The following is a 17,586-nucleotide window of genomic DNA, read 5'->3' on the forward strand; positions in this document are numbered from 1 at the left end:
GTAATTGGAACCAAATAAACACATTCGTTCCCACCCTCTAAAACCAGCATTTTTACGCATTCCTCCTAAACAAGCACTTTGTGAATGTGTCCCTTATTCCTGCCCGGAGAGGCAAGAAAAACGCCTCGCTCCGGGAATTAGCCAAGAACAGAGTTTGTTGTCAACATTTCTTCCAGCCTTTTGTTTCCCAGCTACTCACCTCACCTCTGCATCCTCCGCGGCCCTTCCAGAAGGTTCTGGGTGGCTGCACCTGCCTCATCCCAGTGCTGCCAGCCCCCGACCCTGTTAGACCAGGACAGGCTTCCTTCAAGTGACATCTCCATCAGAGCACAGCCTTCCAAAGGCTTTTAAAGGGGTTTAGGTGCTCCAGAGCTGGGAGTGGAGGAGGCACAGGGTGGGCAACAGGACCTAACCCACCCCAGCTGGCTCTGTTAGAGCATTTAGTGCCTGGCTCATGTGAATCCTGACCGCTCACCAAAATTAATGCCTTCATTCACCTTTTAAAAGGGAGCATGATGGTTCCTTGCTAGCCCATTTTTCCCGTCCACTGTTGCTCCCAAAGTCGCTTCTTTGTCCCCTACTCAGCCCTCCTTAAAACTGGTGGAAAAGTGAGAGCAAGGAAACACACAGTGTTTTGAGCAGTTGAGGGGGAAGAAGCAAGTGGAGGATAAATCGCCACTCAAGTTTACAGAAAGACAGAATATTTTAGTGTGGAAAAGACCTTTAAGATCATTGAATCCAACCATTACCCAGCATTTCCAAGCCCACCACTAAACCATGTCCCTGAGTGCCACATCCACGTCTGTTTTAAATAGCTCCAGTGATGGTGACTCCACCACCTTCCTTGGCAGCCTATTCCAATGTCTAATCAACCTTTCTGTGAAGAAATTCTGCCTAATGTTGAACCTAACCCTGCTCTGGTGTGGCTTGAGGCCATTTCCTCTTGTCCTACTGCTGGTTGTCTGGGAGCAGAGCCTGACCCCCATCTGACCCTCCTGTCAGGGACTTGTAGAGAGTGATAAGGTCTCCCCTGAGCCTCCTTTTCTCCAGGCTTAATACCCCCACATCCCTCAGCTGCTCCTCACAGGACTTGTGCTCCAGACCCTTCCTCAACTTTGTTGTTCTTCTTTGGATTGCAGAGTTTGACACGTAATGATAGAAACCATTCAGCTGGAGCATCTGGAAGATTCAATGCAGAACTGCTTGATTTCATTATAAAAAGAAAATCAATATTTAAAGACTGACCTAATGGGTGTGTGGGTTTTGGTGCTGTAAAACATTTGGGTCCAAAAAAGCCTTTTCTTTCCAAGTAGTAGAATTAAATTGTTGGAATCTATTTGAAATCTTGATTTCCCTGATGTTAGTGGAATAACTTTGGAGGGCCTGGAGAAAAGGAGGCAGTGAGGCAGCTGGGCTGTGCCCATGTGGAAAGCCTGCTTTTCCAACTTCCTAAGTAAAACCCGGCTGCTCCAAACCTTGCCAGCCCAGACATTCAGCCTTTCAGTTCCAATGGTGCTCTATAAAAAGCTCAACATTCTCTTCATGCTCTAAAGCTACACTGCAGTTCCCCAGTCCAAATTAAATCAAGCCTAAAAAGAATGAAGTGCACAAAAAAAAAAAAAATCAGGCAGGAAATTTTCCAGCTGTTTTCCAGGTCCCACTTAGCAACAAGACTCAGAGCCATTAGTGTGTGCTGGGGCTGACTGAAGAGAAGACAATAAAAGGTATGTTTGTCCTTGAGCACGAGACATCCCCACCTGACCTCCATGTTTTGCAGGGACGTGGGCTCCATGCTGGTGCTCCCAAGGAGCTGGTGACCCCCAAGCGCCCAGGCCCCTCCTGCCATCCCTGACCCCAGGAATTTTGCTTCCTCGTGGTTCCTTCTGGTGGCCACAGGGGGACCACTGACTGCAGGACCAGCATGGCCTATGGTGCTCAGCTTTGAATTCAGAGCTTCTGTGAGCAATAAGATACCCCAAACTTATATATTTCTATAGGAGATCCACCACATTCCCTGGAAAAGCAGTACTCAGTGGAAAATGGTGTGTGCTAGAAAGCATGCCGCAGCACAGATGTTTTTTGGCAAGCACATTTCTGGGCATGCACTTCCTCAGCAGGTGAACTATTAAAAAACTATCCTTAATGACTGATAACCAACACATAAATGCATTCCTGAAAATAGATATTGCTCCATATCCCAGGTTATCAGTCATAATACTTATTCTGAGATATGAATTCCACACCAAATTACCCCACAGTAGCCATGTCATTTTTCTGTAAATTGTCGTATGTTTGAGGAGGCTGCTTTAGCGTATAATTGTGGTGAATTAGGCTTGGCAAGGCATTACGGCAGCTGCAGAATCTCTTTGTTGGGCTGAGCATGAGATTCAGGTCTTCCAAGAGATGATTTAATGTGCTAAGATCAATACTAGAGGGGCAGAACTTAGAACAAATGGGCCACAAGGACCAAGTTCTGCTAGTAAATCAGTCTGGTAATGACAACCCAGTGATGTCACAGCTGGCACTGGCACTCTGAAAGGTAGAACAGCCAGAGCAGTGGCAGCCACAGGAGCAGAGATGGGAGTCCAAGGGCTAGCAGTGACCTCTGAAGAGCCAGCTGGGAGACAGACGTTTGGTTTAGGGATAAGGACTCTACTCTCCAGCCTGACTGATAATCAGTCATCCAGAAAGGCAAAAAGTAGATGAGTCTGTGCCTTGAAATCTGGCAAGTAAACAATTTAAAGTAATCCCATAAAACCTTCATTTTGACATCTTCCACAGGGACAAGATTTCTTTCTTTGCACTGCTCTGTACCATCTCTAAACTGTATATGGTGCCACATTGTGAGCAGTAACAAAGCCAAAGTATTCCTGGTTAATGAATGGCAACTAGTCACTGATAGTAACTGGCCATGAGCCATTTTAATTCACAGGTTAAAATTATACTTCTCCTAGTTTAACAGATGTAACCAGACATTGCTGTGGGGTTTTTTTCCCTTTCAAATTAGGAAGTGCCAGGTCTTTGGAATCCTTACTATACAGGCAACTTTGGTCAAATTAGGTTTTTAGGGCACTAACTGGTGCATAGTACCAACAAAATACCTCAACAACCAGTTAAAAGCTTTGCTTTGCTGCTCTCCTGTGAAAATCCTCAACGAGCCACAAGCTTGCAGAGCACCACAGAATGGTAAACCTGCCTATCAGGACACTTTCTGGGATACACAGAAATCATGGTCATATCCTTGAACTAGACTAAAAACCTGCTCCAGGATCTAGACAAATGCTCTTTTTCTCCTGAAGTTTCACAGTTATTTCCTCAGGAAAAAAAGGGAGGTAGTTTCACATGTAACTGAAATTTTGTATTTTGTTGTGCTATATCTGAAACTGGAACTTGAAAAATTAGGGGGATGCTTATGTAAAAGGTTTGGTGTAAAAAAGGGAGGAAACCTTCCAAGATTAATCCAAGCCCCTATTTACTGTAAAAAGTCACAACAGTGTAGGACAAACAAGCAGTAACAGCCTGTACTCCTGACCCTCTGGAAAGGTAAACTTGTCATTGACTTTTAAAATGTGCACATGAAGACACAAAGACAAATTATAGAAAAAGTTTACCATTTATTCAAGGTATGACAAGGATATTTACAGTATTCATTTACTCAGAATAAGATCCATCCTTATGAGTTTAAAGCAGCAATTATAAATTACATTTTAAAGGGGAAACATTCCAAGCATGTTTCTGTTAGAGATATTTTTACAAGGACAGAAACACTTTAAGGCTAAGTTGTTTTGACCTTTGCTGCCACCCACATTTATCTGGGCAAAACTGTCTCAAAAACAATGTTACCTTGAGGGATAGACTATGCTAAATTCAACATACAATTCTGTCCCCTCAGATGCTTTCCACAACAGTTCACATGTGACAAAAAATTGACTTTTGATTTAAAACAATTAATTAAATATAAATGAGATGACCTGCCTATACCCCAGCTGCCCAGAGAGGCAAAAGATCATCCACAGCAACACATTAACCACCTCCAAAAGACATAATTCATAATTTCTTGTTGATGAAGGTACTTCAGCTTACCAAGCAAGTTGCTGCAGCTAGAGATCCACAGTCATGTGGCGCAGTCCACCTTTTCCATCACATTATTTTTCAAGACAGAAGAACAAAAACCTTCAGGTAGCTGATTTCTATGGTAAATGATGAACACTGTCTGATGAACACTTTAGACAGCACTTGGTTCCCACAGCACTGCCTAGTGCCCTAGCACAGCAAACAGAACAAGTTGGCTACACTGCTGTATTGTTATTCTCTAGTCATTGTAACACACAACAGAGCTATAGGAGCAGTTAAAATTTGGTTATCTAAAATGGTTTATCTCTTGAGGTAGAGCCAACAAATCATATTTACTCCTGTCTCTAAACTGCAATGCACATGCCATCAAACAAATATAGCCATTTATAAAAGAAACCCACTGATTTTTCAGATGTTACTGACTGCAAAATAAGTTTTGTTGTTTTTCTGAATCATTTTGTACTCGTTTTAGAAGGAAGCAAATTAAATATTGATAATAGTAGATTGTGGCTATTTATACAGTTGCAATGAAAAAAACCCGTTTTATACAAATAAACTTCAGAGCAACTTTCAAAAGGGTTGGTATATGAGGATTTTTTAAACTTAAAACTTATATTAGAAAAGTCCAATTTTAACTGCATAATAAAGAAAAAAAAAAAAAAAAAAAAAACCAGTCATTAGACCTTTAGGCTACATAGCTACTTTTAATACTACATTGGGTAATTGTTTCAGGATTACATGAAAGGGAAAAGAAAATTAAACACAACAGAACTCCCCCCCACATCTGCACAAACACAATTCACTGAACAAGCACAGTTTGTTAGGTGAGGACACTGTAACTAAGACTATTGAAAAGTGCACAACATTTAACATTCCAACAGAAGCAGAAATGTGACCTGTGCATTAGGAGGGGACATTTATTCCAGGTTAGCCAAGAATCCTCAATAACAACAACACTGCTGCTGTAACCAGGAGTTGTCTGAAGATAACCAGATAACCCAGTAACAAGTTATAAACACATGGAGATTGGCACTTGATCTTTACTCAGCCCCAGGCACTCACCAGTTTTCTCCCCAGAGACTCATGTACACAGAACTTTAAGTTTCCATTTTATTACCGTAAAAAAAGAAAAGTTAATTTATAGTTCCAGAGTAAACAAAGAAAGCTTAGTTTCAAACTGTTTAAAAACAAAGCTCCAAATTCCAAATTAAGTTACATGTCACAGGGTTCACATCAGCACCTCACCCTAATGCAGTTTTTTTGTGAACTGAGCGTATTTCACAGAGTTTTCACATTAGTAACAAGGGGCTACATTCTCATCAGGATGCACATGGAACACAACTTAAGGAGAACAACCTGGAAGGACTGCAAGTCAGCTTCCAGAGTTCCCCACTGAGCTCTGCATGTTCAGAACCAACACTTAAGACCAAAGTTATTAAAGATTGACCTTTTGCATATTCCAAAATGGAAGGCAAATACAATCAACTAACATTTGGCTTTGAAACATTAAGATAACAATGCTGTATTTCAGCCACATATTTACAAAAATGTTTACAACAGAACTGTGTAGGGTTTCCTTTTTATTGTCAAAATACACTTATAGATGAATAGTCATCTTTACCTTCATGCAAAGATGCATCTCTTGTTACACAAGAAGTTCCTGTTTGATTTTTTGCACTCTGAGGATAGCAAGCAGAGGGTTGGGTAAATTTGGGTCACCCTTTAAAATGTAGGCCTGTTTGCTCTACTGCACCTTCAAAATAAGGAGGTAAAGAACAGGCACCATTAATTCCACATGGGTTTGTTGTCTCTAGCATGTTTTCCAAAACTAACAAAAATAGTCTTGAACGGTTGTAACATGGGTTATTCAATGACTTTCCCCTCTTCAGTTTACTTCCCAAACTCTGGAGTTACTTTCCTAGAAGCATACTTGCTGAGCTTCTTTTCTAGTGTATATTGTTGACTATACATTTTAAATTAAAACTGTTATGTAAAGAATGTAACAAGCTTTTTCCTTTGTACACAACTTAATCTTTGTGCTGAGTATTCTTCAAAGGGATTTTATAAATAATACAGTAAAAGTTTAGATCAGTCTTCCACCCTCTCGTCATTATACCATGTTGTTGCTTTCTCCAACTTTATCTACAAGCTGTGGAAAAGGAGACAAAAAGGTTTTAGGTTGATGACATTTATGTAGAGTGAAGCTGCTCTCAAATACTACTTGCTACTTGCACAGTTACTATGTGACTGGAAATGAGAGTCAAGTAGTACTCACCGAGGTCTCAAGGTTTAGGTTTGTGAAAACCAAAATTCTTATAATTGCAATTGTGTTTCTGTATAACATGTTTTTCTCATATAGACATTAACAGTGCAACATGAAGATGTAACAGAATGAAAAAAGAAATAGAAGAATGCAGATAACACTGCCAGCTTAATGGTATAAACAAAACAATACAGTCTCAGCCACACATGCATTAGTAGACCAAGGAAGATATTTAACTGACCATTACTGTGGATTCTCTTCTGAGCCTACGTAGGCTTTGAATAAAACATTAACAATTATCTTTTAAAAATAAGATTTAACCCCTTTATGATCAAATTAAATATGATTAGGATCAATTGATAAATGAAACATTCAATTGATCATGAATTATGAGCCACAGCTTGGCCTAATTGTGAGACAGGAACAGATGATCTGAAACACTCATTTTTAAAAAAACAGCCTATATGCATCTAAGTTATTCCCACTATTAATTTTCAATAGTAGCTATCAAAACTGTTTCTTTCAAAACTAGTACTACAAATGCTTGTGTTAAAATACATACAAAAATTAGTACAGTAAAAGTAATTGACAAACACCCTAGATTAGCATATTTCTGTTAATTGTCTTCAAATCCCTGGCTGTTTGGTTAAAAAATGGAAAACTCCATTTGAAAAAAATACAAATCATAATAATAAAAATATGTAGCCTGGTGCAGTGGACCTTAATAAATGTATCTAATGAATGACTATGCATGCTGAGAGTTACTGGGTTCACCATATGAGCTTCACTGTTTGCTTTTACAGGCCACTTTTCCTAAGTTCACCCAAATACTGCACCAAGAATGGTGTCCTCCTCATTGTACAGACAGGAGAGGCCCAGGGCAGTGGCAGGATTCACCTACGTGGTCACCCAGGGCCAACAGTGAAGCAGGAAGAACCCCAGCATTCCCTACCACCCATGAGCAGGGGCAACGCCTGCCAATATGTGCTTTTAATCCTTTTACCCCTATAAGTCTCTCCCTGGAAATGAATGGGATGTGTATGGTGGAACAACTGTACAAAAATGCATTTAAAGTCATTGCTCCAAAGTTACATTTGCTTTATTTTTGATGCATTTCTACAAGTGTTATATCAGTGGAATGAAAACCAGAACATGCTTCAGTTGTTACATGAAGTACCAAACTTACCGAGCTTATACCAGGTAAATTCAAGAGATATCCAAGAACTGGAACTCTTCTAATAAAGCCAACCACCACAGGAAAGAACCCCCTTTTGGCAAAACATCAGAAGATTGTATTAGTTTTTGTAATTAAGCTTTTCTCATATTGCTGTAACATGAAAAAAAAAATAATTTAAAAAATTTTTAAACCAAGATTATATAAAACTTTGCAGCTTGTTAGCAGCACACTTGTTTACCAAATACACCAATACACATTCATCAGAGTAAAGAGAAAATCAGGAAAGAAATGATGTATTTTTAAATGGATTTAATTTTTTTCATAGCTGGCAACTCTCAGTCAGCTCATCAAAAAATAACTCAAGGGAGACTACCTTAGTCAGGAAAACTGATTTAGCAAAATTAGCATATGTATTTTGAGATAATTCCTCTTTATATTATAGAAAATATATTCAAGACCCAATGTATAAACAAGTGAAGTTAGTTCTGAGTAATTAAAACCACCTTTGATACTCTTTACATTAACTAAAGAAAATGAAGCATGATAGAGTTGTGTATTCATTTATTTCCCAAATTTAAGTCAGTGGTTTGAATCATGACCCTGGGGATGTTGCTTGGCACAGATGCTATGGTGTAGCCCCTGCACTCTCCACCTAACTTCTGCAGCAGAAAACCAAATTTTCTGTAGCAGTATCTCAGCTGTTTGCAGGCAGCTGGTGGCATTCCCAGCAATCTTGTGTTGAGCATTCCCTGTGTGGAATAAGGATTAATGTGCAATGAGGCCTCAGCCACAGTGAAACAGTGAAGTTTGACAAGTCATCATGCTTTTCATCACCCTGCTAAGAACTATTTACTGGGTAATATTCACACCAATAAGGGGAGTTTCTGAGTTTTTTTTTTTTTTTCTTTTAAGGCCAGATCATTTCAGCAGCCCAGGAAATTGTGAGGCAGGGCACACAAACCACTTGTAACAGATTAAAACAACTGCTGTGTCCAAGAATAAGGGACAGTCAGTACAGTAGGGATAATACTGTCAGCCATAACTCTGCAAGGCTGTCATCTGAACAAGGCTCCAAAAGCACTTTAGATGACAACAGCTGTCCCATAATAGCCAGGGCAGTTTTCTGCTATGCAACCAAGCAGCAGAATCCTGAGGAACAGTATAAAATGATGCTCGAGGAAAGACTTAATTTGTAACTGCAGAAGGGCACAAGTTGCTGACAAGAGGAGGATGGCTGAACTGAACAAGACTGAAGCAAAAGTAAAAGCTTTATTTGAAGTAGTCACTAGCCAGCTTTGTAGCAAGGGATTTAGATTCTATCAACTAAAGAGCCCTGGAAAAGATGGTCACAGAATCATGGAATCATCAAGGTTGGAAAAGACATTTAAGATCTTTCAGTCCAAACCACTCCAGATGATTTAAATGAAAACAGATCAGCTAAACGTTCACACTCAAGAATTATTCATCCCTTGTTGATTCCCTTCAGACTAAGGGATAGTCCTGGGGATAACTATTGATCTTCTATAAACCTCTCAACATTGTTTTACCTTGCAAGCACCACTAGAAAATCCTTTTAAAAGGAGGATGTTTTGGAAACACATTCTACTTGCTTTGTACTGGCTGATTAAACCAAGCAGTACATGCAAGAAGTGACAATGTATTCAATGAAATACTGTGATTATCACAGCACTTGCAGTGACAGAATTCAGAGTAACACAAAGCAGAACAATAAGAAATAAATTAACCACACTAAATTAATTTTCTGAAATTTCACTGTCTCCAGTAGGAGCCAAGTTCAGATTTGTTTACAAAAATAAACATTTTATCTGAATTAAATACCAGATTAACATACAATTTCACTGAGTACAAAAAGAACTCCATGACAACAATGGTTTCACTTTGATTAACAGGAACAGTGTTATTTAACTATTTGCTGAACACTTCAAGGTCTGAAACTTGATCAATAACCATTAGTGAAACAATCTGCATCTGGACAGAGGTCCAAGAACAACCAGAAGCCTCCCTTTCTAAGTTTTGCATATTTTTTTCTTTGTTCTGTAGGGAAGCATAGAACTTCAACCATGGAAATAAAGATAAAAATATAGATATCTGTGCAAGCTGTAAAAAGTCAAATTTTTTCACTATTACAGTTGCATTTATGAAGAACTTAAATGTCACATTGTGAAAGTTATAACATGTTTCAAGATTGTTGTTTAAAAAAATAGAATTTCCATTTTTCCTTTACTCAGTCAAGACACTGCTAACCCAAACAAGCAGTTCTGACTCCAAGGCACAATTCTAATGAAATATGACAGAAAACATCTTTTCCCTGAGCTGACATAGTGATGAAGTGATGAGGTTACAAACCTAGGATGGTTGTAACTAAATATTTTGCCCCATTTGTTAAAGAAACGACAAACCCCCTACTGAAAAAAGCACCAAGTATCCCTTTTCCATGAGGAGATATTTAAACTTCATACTGCTAACAATTTGGGCTCCCACACATTTTGAAGCTTTACAATTCTTTGATTAGGCATCAACATTATCAAAGTCACTTTGGTAAATGCCTCACAAACATTAGCAGATTTGAGTCTTGGAAAAATACTTACCAAATTTGTCCAAAAGGAACATTTAAGGATGCTGTTTTGTCAACTTTAACACAGAAACGCTACACAAATATATTTATTCCTAGATAAAACTCCTAACACAATAGATAGATTCCTAAGAGAAGACTTACCTGAACAATAGGAAGAACCCATAAATCTCCAGGATCATTCCTATTAAAGGCCAACCAATGAGAACTATGAGCACACCACCCAGGAAGAAGCCCGTTGCTTTCATTTTGTGTTTTTGAAAGAAGAATCTAAATGTTCTTTCTAAACCGATAACAAAAGACAAGCCGGCCACAAATAAAACCTAGAAAAGACAAAAATAAACCAAAAAAGAAAACAAATAATTATGTTCCCAACTACAGGATGTAAACACACACACACACACACACATATATATATATATATTTTTTTGTTATAAAATTACACTGCTTTCCTTGCACAATTTCTTTTAATACCAAAACACAGTCGGTGAGAATGAATTTACTACTGATTTTCTTTTGTAAGTTCCATCCTAAAGCACTTGTAGCTCTCAGCTGCCTGAAAATAAAGAGTCTACCCTTTGTGGTCTCTGCCAAACACACTCAAGACAAAAGATCTGCTGAAAACAGTTGTATCTGCTCTGTCACATCTTTCCCAAAAGTGGTGCTGAAGCTTAGTATTAGTGACAGCAGAGGTTCCTAAAAACTAACACACATCACAGCACCTTTGTTCTGTGCCACTGGCATCTTCAACACTTCTACTGATCTACTCACAGTGCAAAGCCAGAGAAGGAAAAAGCTGAACAGTTGTTTTTTACTGTGCATAGCCTTTTTGTTTATTTATTTGTTCCAGTATAGACTGAACACCATCACACCAGTCCCAACTTGTCAGAACTACTTCTGGTGCAGCAACTGGACTCAGAATTATTTCAGCAACATTTTTGCTCAGAAAACAATAGTATCTCAGGTTTTACTCAAGTTTAAGTTTAAGCTTTGGATGGTATTTAATAAATCACTTTCTTAGAACCTCCTGCCCTTTCTGATATATTTTTTTTTTTTAATAAAAACAACTCTCTGCAAGGATACAGTACATTTTCTTGACATTATCTTTGGTTACCGCATAGCCTGTCATTGTCTCTTCCTACCTACATTTTCATTTTCCCTAAACAGGATCCTGTATTTCCACCTTACATTAGGAAAAGAAAAAATAAACTTTATTTCATTTTTCACTCTTGCACTGCATGCTTGATTTGATGGTTCACAACAATGCTTCAACTAATGCACCCAAATTCAGACACACAATGTTATATTTCCCTTCAGGGAATCTCAGTGTTTGAGAATGAAACTGATCTGTTTGGCTGCAGACTTTTGGGCATCAGCTAAAGAGGGAGTGAACCTCTACCAAGCAGACTGTGCTTTGGCTGGCTGGTAAAACTGAGAGCAGCAGAGGCACAGAGACTATCACATGCAGAAAACACCCTGTCATTTGATATTTGGATTGGAAATTTTGTGTACCAGAACTAGGACTTATTTTCTGTGCTGCTTGAGCGACAACTTTGATTTGGTAAAAGCTGAAGATACTAAATCTCTCTTTCTTGAAAGAGGTCTGGCTCTTCTAAAGCCAGAAGTGTCAGCAATTCATATTTCTTTCTTTCTTTCTTTCCTCCTACAGCACTGCAAAACTACATATGCTAGCATGTACTTAATGATTCTTATCCAAATACTTAAATTGACAGCGACCTAAGAGGATCACAAAAAAATCACATTTGCAGCAGCACAACTGTGGAACAAGCTGCTTCTTGTCTGCCAACATCCCACAGGCCTGACCCGAGGTGATAATCACATCTGTGTGAGCTGTTCTAACCTCAAGCAGGAAAAATGATTCACTCCTGTCACTGAGCACAACTCCTCCTTTATACCAAATCACCACAGTAATCTTTGTCATGCAGCTTCAAACTGATAACATGCTATTCTATTTTTAGCTTATCTTTAAGAGATCACATACTTGATTCTAAACACTGCAGAAAAGACACTTACATTTCCAATAGCCAAAAGAGCTTTGTCAAAGAAGAGTATCATTCCAAAGAAGAGGAAAAACACTCCAAAGCCTGTTAGTCCCATTCCAATCTCTGAAAAAGAAACAAATTTAGGCATGTAACAAAATATAATACCAAGAAAAACTCACAGATAAAAAATGGGGGAAAAATGAGAACATCCAATCTAAAGACATTTTTAATTTAGAAACTTTCCTGAGTGTAAATCTTGTAGACCCCAATTACTTCAAAAGACAGATCTTTGGAAGCTGTTTATAACAAAGTCTGTGTTTGGCACTGAAGGATACTGAAATTGAATGCAACCAAAAGCAATCAAGTATATATACATTCATCAAAGACATGCATCCCTTTTAAATAATTACTAGTATGGAGAAGAGGATTGTTTATAAAGAGATAATGAAACTTTGTTTCATTAGATTAGATCAGCTGGTCGGAACATGGTACAAATAACACCAAAGTCTTGGGTTTGATTCCCATACAGGTCATTCACTGAAGGGTTGGACTCAATGATCCTTGTGATCCTTCTCTTTTAATTCAGAATACTCTGGGATTTGCAGATCTTATCCCATTATCTTTCCCATAATAATGTAAGTACCCTGGTCCTTTCCATCCTCCTTAGACCTCATGTTCCATCTTCCATGACTTGCACAGCAGTTCCACTCCCTGCAGTTTCCAGATGGAACACAACTTGGGTGAATCCTGCAGGATTTTTCCAAGTTACACAGGTGCTGACAGCTATCAAGCACTAGCCTGGGTCTCCAGACAATTGCCAGTTTTCACAAAACTGGCAGATATTAAATATTGAGAGATTAATGTTCAAGTATAATTTTCATACATCATATTTAATTTTTATTAATTAAATGGTAGATCTACATTACACATAAATACAATATCTCTATACTGCTAGTGTTGCACAGCAGTTCCATTATATTAAATTTTTCATTTTATGATCTTAATTTGCGGATTTTTAAAAAATACCTTTTGTACTTAATATATTTGCTTATTATTATGGACTGGTCAGTGCTGGGTTAACAGCTGGACACAATGCTCATAAAGGTTTTTTTCCAGGCTAAACAGTTCTATAAAGTTTGAGTTCTGCAAAGGATGCTCAAGAAATACTGGGAAACCAAGAATAGGATGAAAGGTTTTTATGATAAAATGGGCTAGAAATGTCAAGACAGGGTTAAAACTACCATTTGACTATAGCCTCTAAAGTATCTTGAAGACTGCCATTAGGAATACATCTTGCTTTTAATTTTAAATCTCTAAAGCCTTCCTTTTACTCTCACATAGACTGAAGGGAAGAGGAAAACCCAGGAACAACAGCAACAGGGCTGCAAACACATGCATTTATAACTGTTTTCACTGTGACCAGACATAGAAACCTACAGGTTTCTAAATTACAAAACAAAAATAGCTTAGCAAAATCCACCCTAATACTATATAATATGTGTATTTTGAAGTTTCAAGTAGTTTTGTGTAGCTTGTCCTGAAACAAACAAAAAACCACATCAACAATCACAGCCCACACTGCTACTCTTGGCCAGATCTGCCTCCATGTATTTTAATTGCACATTGTTGATGTAGTTGGTCATTTGCTCTTGCTTGATGAGCTTGGGAGTAAAGGAGGATAATTATGCCTGTTTCAGGACTTCCAAGTAGTTATTGGAAATAAATTTCAACATAGCTCAGAGATTTGTTACAGCAACATTCCACTCCCCAAACTTTCCCAAGGGCTTGGCTTTCAGCAAGGCTGCAGAGCACATGCTGTTAGAGCTGTAGTTCTATAATATACCCTGCCGCTTCAAACTTTAACTGTAAGCATTTTAACACCCCACAATTAAAAGGACTAACTCAATCCAATCAATTTACAACAGGCACTCTCCGTACTTGTTTACAATGAAAAGCAGAATTGCAAATTTTATTTCCAATGGATCTGCTGACTGAAGGCAATGTAACAATTGCAAGTGCCCTTTTCTCCAGTACTCTTTACTTCAGAAGAGCATAAACAATCTGTATTCTGGAAGGAAAACACTTGGAGGCAGGATTTCGGAGGAATTACCAGCTGCCAGCAAGATAAATATGCAGACATGGGAAGTGAGTATTTGCTCCTCCCCGACACAGCCCAAGGTATGGATCCGGCAAGGAGGCACGCTCTGACACCTCTCTAATCACCCCAAATCTGTTCGTCATCACTTCTGCCACAATGGGCTCTGATTCACCGCCGAAGTCACCCATGTTCTCTGCTTAGTGGAGGGAAAAGGGAAAAAGAGAAAGGAACATTATTCTCATTATCCCAAAATAACTGCTGGAAGAAGAGGAATGGTCCAGGACTATTATCCTCCAGTGCTGATATTTCAGCAGAGGGTGTTACTGCCTTGATTTGTATCAGAATTTGTAAATATATTTAATTACACTTCTTAGAGGAAGAAAAATAAAAAGTGCTGGTATTTTGTGTAAAATCTTTTCAACAACAAACTATGAATATTTATAGAGGGAGCAAAGTATTTTAAAATGTTTTTTCCTGTGCCAGAAGAGCTTTCCCACATTAGTCAAATGCAACATATCAAAGCCTAGAAATATACACTAGTGGGGTTGTATTTATTCTGGATTATTATGATTTCCTGAACAAGGGAACAAATCTTCCATCAATGTTTCTCCAGAAATTCCATAAGCTGTGCAAGACTACCGCAGCACTGTGTCAAAACAGCTTAGTAGATTTTAAAATTCCAACTTAAGATAGATTGCTTGTAAAAGATTAGGGCAGACAATGCATATCCCCAGTCTTTTATTGTGCATACTATAGTGCAAAATAAAATGGAATTGTGTGCTATAGGCTTTTAGAAGACAAAAACAAATACAGTTTATATTCAATGCATAACTATTATTTTGTTAGCAGTATGTTTTAGTATTAAAAATTTAATTTGGGAAAAGCTAAGTGAATTCTTTTGCAATTACTGGTGGTTTGTAGCACCATTCAATGCACCACTTAAAATTATGTTCTAAACTACAGCTGCAGAATTAACTTTCCAAACACTAACAGTGGTTCTCTCCAGGTAATTATCACACTACTCTACCGGCAACTCTATGGCTAACTCTGTATTTTTCCAGACAGCAGTGAATTTTAAAATATCTGATGAACTATCTTCAGAATTTCAGAAAAACTGAAAAAAAACCACACTTAAAACCCCTAAATGTCAGAGTATTTTATTTAGTACTCCCGTCTCTGATAGTTAAAACTAACAGTCTTAGCACTGGAAATAGCTGAAGGTCCCACATGAGGCACCAAACAAAATAAAAACAGTGAGTCTCTTTCTGAAGAGAGTTTTATTTTTTTGCCCAACAGATACTCCAAACAGAAAGCTAAGGGCAAAAGCAAAGCCCACAAGGGTTTAATCAATCAGAAACCTAAAAGTTAACCCCAAGGATTAGTAATCATCCCAGTAACAGCACAATATCTGAGTATCTCAAGAAATCATTGACCCTGAATGCTGCTAAACTCTGCTGCTTGTCTTCATCCTTGGCCTTAATTGGCTCTCCAATACCTCAGTTTCCAGTATCCTGCTATCAAAGTTATTTTAATTTTTTTTTTTCCTAGATTTTTCACACCCTCCTTCATAACTGATGCTGTGGTTCTTATCAGGCAGACTCATTTCCTTCTGTGCCAATCATACCAGAAATGCACCACACATGAGATGGTCATTTAAATCAAAGGCCTATCATTGTCCTTTACCCTGCAGTTTAAGCTGTTATGGAATCACAATTGTTAGGGCTGGAAGGATCCTCTGGAGATCATCCAGTTCAACCCCCTGCCAAGGCAGTGCCACCTGCTACAGGTGACAATGGAATGTCTGCAGGTGGGTTTGGGATGGCTCCAGAGAAGGACACTCCGCACCCTCCCTGGGACAATGGTTCCAGGGCTCTGCCACCTTCAGTGTAAGGAAGTCCTTCCTCATGCTGAGGTTAGACTCCTTGTGCTTCACTTCATGGCCACTGCTCCTTGTTCTGTTGCTGGGCGCCACTGAAAAGTCTGGCACTGTCCTCTTGGCACCCATTTGAGATATTTACACGCATTAATGGGATCCCCCCTCAGACTTCTCCGGAATAAACAGGCCCAGCTCCCACAGTCCCTCTTCATTGCAGAGATGCTCCAGAGCCCTCACCACGTCCGTGTCCCTCTCCAGCAGCTCCCTGACCCTGCTGTTCTGGGGAGCCCAGGACTGCACAGAGCCCTCCAGCTGTGCCCTCCGTGGGGCTGGGCAGAGGGGCAGGATGGCCCTGAGCTGCCAGCCACACTTCCTGGAGCACCCAGGACACCACCAGCGCTCCTGGCTAAGGACACCCTTAGGAACTTCTTTACTTTTGTTTATTTGATCTCTATTTCCAAGCACTTTAGTGGAAACAAAACTATGGCCACATACAAATATTTTTACTATTTTTCACTTCTATGTCTTGGCCTTACCTTGAAGCCCGCTCAGCATCAGGTGCAGGCCTTTGGTGCGGCAGCAGCAAGGGCAGCACAGTAAAACTATTTCCTACCAAGATAATTAAATGGTTCCAGACCACTGACGTCCACCGGGAGGTATACGGCAAGAGGGGAGCGAAGTGTTACTTTGTTTATCGCTCAGCTTTCATTCATTCATTCCCAGTGCTCGACGTGCCATGGGTACAAGCCCACACAGGCGCTAGGTTAGGTAACAGGAAGTTTTTTCCTGTTAGGCTAGCTAGGCACTGGAGCAGGTAGTCCAGAGAAGCTGTGGCTGCCCCATGCCTGGAAGTGTTCCGGCCAGCTGGACGGGCTCTGAGCAGCCCGGGACAGTGCAAGGGGTCCCTGCCCATGGGAGGAGCTGCAGCGAGATAATCTTTAGGGTCCCTTCCAACGCAGGCCACGCCGCAGCACAGCACACCGAGCACTCGCAGCCCGGACAAACGCCGGCCGCGCCGGCGGCAGAGCTCTCCTAAGGGCGAGGGTCCCGCCGGGCGCTGACCCGCCGCTCTCCGCCCCATGTCCACTGCCGTGCTCCCCGCCGCTACTGCCGCACCGGGCCGCCGCCGCGCCTTCCCCTGCGGGGATGCGACCGCGAGAGCTCCCCCACCCCTGTCCGCCCCCACCCCGCCGCGGGGCCCGGCCGGTCTCCAGCCGGACCCTGCCCGGCCGCTCCCGGGAGGCCCCGCCGCGGACAAAGGATGAGGGCCGGGCCGCCCTGGGACCCCCCGCAGCCCCCAGCCCCGCAGCGGGCGGCCCCTCCGCGCTTGCCCGGCGGGAGCGGCGGCAGCGCTTACTCTGCGTGTCGGACAGGGAGATCATGGTGGCGGCGGCACTCGGACCGGGACGGGCGGCAGCGGAACCGGCGGCGGCGGCCACGTCTTCCGGAAACACGCACCCCGCCGCATGAGAGCCGCCCGCCCATTGGTCGCGCCGGCCGCC

The 17,586-nt window shown here is 40.6% G+C and overlaps 1 protein-coding gene across 3 annotated transcripts; it reads right to left on the bottom strand.

Moving 5' to 3' along the window:
- Nucleotides 1-3,594: 3,594 nt before the first annotated feature.
- Nucleotides 3,595-17,556, bottom strand: GOLT1B (golgi transport 1B). 3 transcript variants are annotated; one of them, XM_021552058.3, is made up of 6 exons: nt 17,442-17,556; nt 12,142-12,233; nt 10,252-10,430; nt 7,524-7,605; nt 6,579-6,612; nt 3,595-6,223 (listed from the first exon to the last, which is right to left on the bottom strand). In XM_021552058.3, exons 1-5 carry the CDS (start codon nt 17,464-17,466, stop codon nt 6,604-6,606), a joined length of 387 nt encoding a protein of 128 aa, XP_021407733.1. In that variant the 5' UTR covers nt 17,467-17,556; the 3' UTR covers nt 3,595-6,223; nt 6,579-6,603. The 3 variants fall into 3 exon arrangements, with proteins under 3 accessions (XP_021407733.1, XP_021407732.1, XP_021407731.1); XM_021552057.3 differs by lacking the exon at nt 6,579-6,612; XM_021552056.3 differs by lacking the exons at nt 3,595-6,223; nt 6,579-6,612 and having other exon boundaries at nt 7,022-7,605.
- Between the last annotated feature and the right edge of the window lie 30 nt (nt 17,557-17,586).

This window comes from Lonchura striata, chromosome 5, assembly GCF_046129695.1.
Source record: "Lonchura striata isolate bLonStr1 chromosome 5, bLonStr1.mat, whole genome shotgun sequence".
NCBI classification, from domain to species: domain Eukaryota; kingdom Metazoa; phylum Chordata; class Aves; order Passeriformes; family Estrildidae; genus Lonchura; species Lonchura striata.

Coding starts and splice junctions, on each gene's coding strand:
- GOLT1B (XM_021552056.3), bottom strand. CDS start 17,466: ATGATCTCCCTGTCCGACACGCAGA. Junction 10,431..12,141: donor CTCTTTTGGCTATTGGAAAT/GTAAGTGTCTTT, acceptor TGTCTTTTCTAG/GTTTTATTTGTGGCCGGCTT. Junction 7,606..10,251: donor GGGTTCTTCCTATTGTTCAG/GTAAGTCTTCTC, acceptor TTTTGCCAAAAG/GGGGTTCTTTCCTGTGGTGG.